We start from the raw sequence: 7,167 nt of genomic DNA on the forward strand, positions 1-7,167 counted from the left end.
TAGTGTTTTGTCAGTAAAATAGAGCTTGTGTTTGAAGTAGATAGTGATGTAAGGTGTGTGGTAATGTTGATGTGTGTGCTGCATCAGCCAGCTTCAAGGACAGTGAATCCCCAGCTTTCAGGACAGCCCTTCACTCAACAATATGATACAGGTTTTATCTTCCTGGCTCTTATATTCTCTCATTTCCGGTTGTCTATTGTCAATAGGACTGACAGAGGCGCAGAAGTGTACTGACATCATAGTATGAGTGTATGAGTGGGTGAGTGGGTGTCTGGGATCCCCAAGGCTTCTCAAGCAGACCTTTGTTCTTTCCCAGCAATAAAAGTGGTGCAATTAAATCCTCCCCAGCTGAATGAATCTGGACAGGTTAGGTAATGTGCAGTTGTCTGTCAGCTCAGCTGGGCTATCCACTCTACATTAGCTGACTCAACCTCATCCGTGCTGATTTGTCATGGTACACTGTGAGATCACGCTAAATGTTTGTGTACCACAGGAAGTGCCCTCCACACAGCTTCCTTTTTAGCCCAGGGAAGTCCTCAGTCTGGATTAAAGTGTTTTAAGGGCAATTTGTAAATTTTTGTTTTGTTGTTCCAAACATGACTAATATCTGGGTAAGCTGTGGCAACTGATCATCTTGAATAAAGGTTAGGAAAAGATCACGATGATTAAAAGAAACAAACTGATGACTGTTGTTAGGAGATGGGATGTGAACCGTGCTCTATTTCTAGTCATCTAACAACATTAGTCTGCTTCCACTATTGAATCTGAGAGTCTGACAGTCATCATTCAAACTGCAAAAGGTCACTTGTCAGAAAAACACATAGCACACATACGTATTTGAACAAATGACCTTAGCCATACCTTTTCTTCCCTTGTTCTTTAAAGGATTAGTCTGTTCAGATTTTATAGTTTTTCTATCACCAACAAATCCCATGAAAAGACCAAAACCAATAAGTACTGTTCGTGTATCCAAAGCCTGGGCTGTACTGTGTCAGAATGTACTGGAATTCTTTATATCATCTTCTGCTCTAGGCAAGCTACTGTGTGGTTATATAGTGTAGCCTGCACTGCTTAATAAAGCTACATGCTAACATTAGGGAAACATGTAAACTTGGTTGCAGATGTTGGAAATTTCTCCCCAATTTCATATCATATTCCACAAGAGTATGTCAGGTTGTGTTTAAAAGCTTTTTTCTGTGGTTTTTCACAAGAGTGCCACTATTTCCTGTTACACTCATTCCCTGGCTGTAATGATGGTGCAGAGACACCAAGATAAGGAAGACCCAAAAACGCAGACCAATCACAGTAGACTGGTATTTTTTGAGGGGGACTTGACCGATCTGCATGAAACTCGGTGAACATAATCTAGGGACCAATATCTAAAGTTCCCTCTTGGCAAAAGTTGGAAAACTTACTAAACCTGAGCTTCTATAAGGCAATGAATATTGCTGAGGGCGTGGCTCATTTATACTAAACTTGGTAGATATGTAGAACAGGACGCCTGCAATCGCACTATCAAATTCACAAAAACTCTGTCTGAATACATTGCTCTTCTTAATGGGTTCAGTTGACTATTGATTATTGACTATTGACTATTGACTGCAATTTCCTATGACCTGTATCCCAAACACACACCATGTGAAACTGTACATGGGCAACTGTGCACTCAATGGGTATGGACTAGTGTTTTTGTAACCTTCAAATGAATATCTACAAATGGAGCGGATCGTCTTCCACAATTCAGGACAGTTCAAACACTGACACTAGATAGAGCTATTTGCATTTTCACTTTGGCCACTATAGTTCTCCCACACCCTTAGCACACAGAGAAGGTTCAGATCTGCAACCTCACCGCTGGATGCCACTAAATACTCACTGGACCTTCAAAATATGTAAACATGTTCAAGTAGAAACCTTAAATACAAGTATAACCCTGAAAATGAGTCCTCCACGAAACATGTTTCAAGATTTTATCTTGATCTCTTTTTTTCTGTCTGGAATACTTTGATCTTCCTCATGATCAAAGTGGTTAACATAATATCATAGCTTGCATGTTTCTTGGTGTATATAATGTGTTGGTCTGAGGAGTTGTGGTGTACCAAGCGTTCAGTTATTGTAAATCAAATGATTAAATATTCCTAGTTACAGTATATGCCAAATCTTTTTCCTGGCACTGTATACTCTCTACAAAGAGAAAAACTTAAACTGATATCTCTTACTGAAAGTCCTGAATCTAGCTGCTTCATAGGAAGTGACTCATGTAAAAAAGAAAAAACATTATATAACATTGACATTTGACAACAAATGTTTTATTAGAGGGGAGTAGATTTAATCTTTCACACAGTTCTCATGGATCCTAATTCCTTGAAACGCCCATGGCTATAGACTTGCGTAATGGGTGACATACAATGTTTCCACTGTCATTTAAGAAATTGTTGTTAGAGGACCTAAAATGCTGTAATTCCTGTATCAGCTCTGGTGGCTTCTTGTAGTATCCAAGAGAACAACAACAAATTCACAAAAACAAACATTATTATGAATTATTTTTTTTGCTTTAAGCAGCTGACTAACTCTATTTTAGAATATGCTATCTAAAGTATTGTAATGTGTTCGAGTCATTCCCATTCTTCAGTCATGCACGTATTGCCTTAGATTATCTAATGCCCCTTTAATCAGAATTATATGATGAACAAATCCTAGATAAGCAACCTGCAGGCTCACCATGTGGGAAGCAGCCCCGCTGCAGCTTTATTGTGTCGAGCAGTTGGCTGTACATCTAGCTCCCTTACAGTAACATAATTAAAGAGAGTAAATACCACATTTCCTTCCCACCATTCCCTGGGATGAACACCTTTATCAGGTCCATAAAGAGGCAGGGTGTGATGGTAAAGTCATGTCTTTGTGTAAACCAGGGCCATGAACCAGGACGAAAGGCACTGTCGAGAAATGACAACACAGGATGTTATTAGCAGATTACAATGTTCTCTGCTTCTCACAGATTTATTGAAACCTTTATTCATACTGGGAAAACTTATTAAAAGCAACCTTTGTTTTGTAACAAGTTGTGGTTGCGTTATAAAATGCAAGTCTTTTTTTTTCTCCTGAAAAAGCTAATAAAAGCTGAAATATGACAAATAAGTGCCAGGTTTAAGAATATTCTGAGGCTTATTCCATTTCAGAGTCACAAAAAAGCTGCCTACAGTAGTCTTTCATCTACACACTGGAGTAAATGTAGTATGTGTGTAAAAATGCTGTTTTGAAAGAAAACACTCAAAGATTCACCGTGGCGTATTTTCAGGGACACGCAAGAAAAACACAGCACTGTAGAATATCAGTGGCTTTCATCATTTCACAGTAATTTCCCAGCCCCGTCCTTGCATATCCCCCCTCTCATCATCTCTCTCCCTCTCTTTCTCTTACTCTCACTCTACCTCTCTGTGATTGGCTGAGTGGGCTGATGACATGTCAGAAGCAGGGGAGGCTGGACTATAAAAGCTCTGCTCCGGCTCCGCTCAGACACAGACAATCTTGCTCCCTACTGAGCTTCACTAAACGGATATTTAACCACCACCCGACCAAGACACCACCCCTACCAGGTCCAACCTGCTTCTAAATGATGTGTAAAGGACTAGCATCTCTGCCTACCTGCTGCTTGGAAAGGTACATGCAGCTTCATGCAAATACTCACATGGCTGATGTTTGGATATCTGGATTACAGCTGCTGTTTTATCTTTATACATCTGTGTGAGAGTATTTGAGAGTCTGTAAAAGGGAGGTTTAGGTTATGTTTAATTCAGACTTTGCACTCAGTGTGGATGTATGCTGTGCAGGTTGTCAGTATGCAACCCAGGTCTTGTGAAAAATGTTTCTAACCTGTTGTCTTTTCCGCACAGGGCCAAGGAGCTGAAAGCAAGGCTGGGAAGCATTTTGCAGAAATCCAACTGGAATCTATCCTGCTGCAAAATGGGGCAAAATAATAAGTAAGCATCACACATACTGTACTAAATATTAATACCAGTTGATTTTACACTTGTTTTCTCTTTGTGTTTGAAATTGTGGGATAAATCTAATCTTGCTTCATCTTTTTTCAGGCCAAGTCTGGAGGAATGCATCAAGTGGAAAGAGTCCTTTGAAAAACTTCTGTCCAGCAAATGTAAGTAAGATTTTTTCCTTTTTTGGCCTCTTCCAGTAAATGTGTACTGTAGATGCACTCACAGACAGATGCAGCTCCTGTGGGATCATTATGTGCCATAAGTAATCAAATTTGCTCTCTTTCCTCAGATGGACTGTGTGCCTTCACAGCCTTCCTGGTGTCTGAGTTCAGCGAGGAGAACATTGCATTCTACTTTGCCTGTGAAGATTACAGGACTACCAAGAGTCCTGCCAAACTACCAGCCAAAGCCCAGAAGATTTACGATGAATTCATCGGCAGTGATGCTCCCCGGGAGGTAAGGAAACACCAATCTCAGCAAGGGATTTAAATCTGAAAAGTTAGATAATGGGGCTCAAAAATGGCTAACCTCTCCAAATTGGAGCAAAAAACTAATCTGGTTCTGTCTCTTTGTCTCTTTTATCAGATTAACATCGACCACGAAACTCGTGACATTACCAGAGCCAACATGCTGGTGCCATCAACCTCCTGCTTCGACCCAGCCCAGCACAAGATCTACATGCTCATGGCCAAAGACTGCTACCCTCGCTTCCTCCGCTCTCCAGCCTATAGGGATCTAGTGTGCCAAGCCAAACCAAGCGCCAAGGCCACCAAGCAGCCCCGGCAGGAGAAGAAGGCGTGAACTCTCTCTGTGAGCCCATGAAGAATTGTTAGTGATTCACCTTAAGGGTTGAGAAGGCAAGAGTGGCATGGCATTAGGTGCTGCATCTTGAAGCTGGACGCAGGTGCGGACACAGAGATCGTCTCGAGAGCAGCGATGGATAAGCGTGCTCTGTACAGTAGACACTGAAGATTGAAGAGAAATGGAAAATAGAGGGAAAGTTTAAGGTTGATGCCTTAAACGAACTGTGGTGTGAACACAGAGGACATTTGGACATGTGAAAGTATAAGAGACTGAGTGACAATCAAACAGGAGAAGGGAGGAAAGCACTTTTCTTTGCCATTAGGCAAACATTTTTTGGTTGTGATATGAAATATCTCTTTGTCAAAGTTTTACACTGTAAACAGGCATGAAAGGTACTTTATGATTTTGTATTTATTTGTATTTATTTGCCTGTAAGATATTTGGTGCATTTTTACCAAATGCAGACGAAAAAATGTGCAATTTAATTTATATTCTATTTATATAATTGTTGTCTTTTTTACATAACAGTTATTAAACTAAATTATATGAAAAATAAAGTGACAAAATGAAATGGTAAAATGCCTCTTTATTGAACAAAATCATGGTTTACATTTTTTTTTATCTTTGGGATACAAGATGAGTTGCTGCACATGTTCTCTGTACCATACAATAGCACTAACAAAGAAATATTTCACCATTATTATGATACTTTAAGCCTCCACCTTGTGTATTTTAATTTTCTCACATACTGAGCCCAGTGACTTAGATGAAACATGTAATGCAAAGATATGGTCAGCAGTAGTTGTGCACATGCCCAGAGACTGCATGTTTGGTCATCCATTGAAATCATTACATGATACAAAACTGACAATGATATATTTGCTCTGCATCATGAAGCATTCTGCAGCCGGTGTTGCATAGAACTGTTATTCACCAAGGAAACCGCTCTGCTCTGTGTTATAAAGACCTCAGACAATGACCGCATCCGCCAGCACTGAGCTTTTGTCCCATATCACGTCAATGAGAAAGAGCCGTCTTGCAAACAGGAAGCACAGAGAGATTATGTGACAGCATTAACGTAATAAGAAGGGTAATAAAACTTTATGATTACCTTAGCAACTGTTTGTGCTAGCCATTGACTTTAGGTAATAAATGACCTGGCTGGAGCACGACCACTGCTGTCTGCAACAGAGGGATAATACAAAACCCCACAAATCCCTCTGATTAGGTAATAATGATATTGATCGCAGTGATAATGCTTGTTATCTAATTTGTTCTCATTAAAATTCTAACTATTGATTGCTTTAGCAGAGAACAAAATGTGGCTGAATGTGTACTTTGTGTATTCAGATGTCATCAGTGTAGAGTGGAGCCAGTGTCAGGTGGACAACAGCTGGTCCACAGGCCTGATGCATATGAACATCTCATGACGTTGTCTCTCTCTCCATAGTAACCCTTTGACATTTTATCTGGATCTAAGCATAACAATGGTCATCTGTAATACTGCTGCTACTGTTTTAGTGTTTACATATTGTGACCAATGATGCAGGGGACATCCAAGAGGTATATATTTAGCTTACAAGACTGAAGATTTTTCCCCTTGCACAATATAAACATACAGGACATACAGGACATACTGGATGGAAATAAATATTTTTGCCTTCAAGTTTTAAATAAATCCTACATTTTCACAATAATCTAAACCCCTTGCTTAGGAGAGAGGGTAAAACTTGAAGTGCACTTGAAATGGTTGGCTGCACATTGTGCATGCCCTGTCTATACATAACTTAAAGCAGCAAATACATTTTTGAATGAAACATAACATGATGAAGAAATGTTACTTAACGTATCAGGCAAGTTGCAAAACTGTTGATGGTGAACATATCAGCAATAAGTTTACTGACAATGTATGTCATTTATTTTCCTGCCAAAATAGGTAATCTTGCAATATACTATCCACTTGTAGTAACTACAGCATCATTTTATTTTATTTATGTATTTTTTATTATTATCATCCTTTTTATCAGCAGTTAACTGGAATCACAATCTTTTCCTAACCATAATGAAAGTGCTTTCATTGCCTAAACCTAACCACAGACAGGAGTCTGGACTTTGGGATTCTGGAGTCACAGTCCTGCAATTTTTATGTCCACCATAGTGGAACATATAGTTGCTAAAGAGTGGAGAGGAGCAAACCAGACCTTAATGGAGAGTGAAAAGTAAACTTCCATTCATCAAGCAGAGAGAAACATGAATCCAAATGTTGCCTTAAATCCAGTGAATGTGAAAGTGGCTACCTGTTGGATAAGTGTTGGCTGTGTATTAGTTAACTTGATCAAAGTATTTCTATTACAGGCCTTTGCCCCCTAGT

General features: G+C 39.5%; 1 protein-coding gene across 1 annotated transcript; it reads left to right on the plus strand.

Moving 5' to 3' along the window:
- The first annotated feature begins 3,517 nt into the window (after window positions 1-3,517).
- On the plus strand, window positions 3,518-5,375 carry LOC117253645 (regulator of G-protein signaling 5-like). The gene is made up of 5 exons (XM_033621221.2): window positions 3,518-3,660; window positions 3,894-3,980; window positions 4,092-4,153; window positions 4,282-4,448; window positions 4,578-5,375. Exons 1-5 carry the CDS (start codon window positions 3,614-3,616, stop codon window positions 4,791-4,793), a joined length of 579 nt encoding a protein of 192 aa, XP_033477112.1. The 5' UTR covers window positions 3,518-3,613; the 3' UTR covers window positions 4,794-5,375.
- The last annotated feature ends 1,792 nt before the right edge of the window (window positions 5,376-7,167 follow it).

The sequence above is a fragment of the Epinephelus lanceolatus genome, chromosome 6, assembly GCF_041903045.1.
Source record: "Epinephelus lanceolatus isolate andai-2023 chromosome 6, ASM4190304v1, whole genome shotgun sequence".
Taxonomy (NCBI): domain Eukaryota; kingdom Metazoa; phylum Chordata; class Actinopteri; order Perciformes; family Serranidae; genus Epinephelus; species Epinephelus lanceolatus.

Bases quoted from the DNA above. Each gene is read 5' to 3' on its own strand.
- LOC117253645 (XM_033621221.2), top strand. From the start codon at position 3,614: ATGATGTGTAAAGGACTAGCATCTCTGCCTACCTGCTGCTTGGAAAG. The intron at 3,661-3,893 runs GTACATGCAGCT...TTTTCCGCACAG, and splicing joins CCTACCTGCTGCTTGGAAAG to GGCCAAGGAGCTGAAAGCAA. The intron at 4,154-4,281 runs GTAAGTAAGATT...CTCTTTCCTCAG, and splicing joins AAAACTTCTGTCCAGCAAAT to ATGGACTGTGTGCCTTCACA.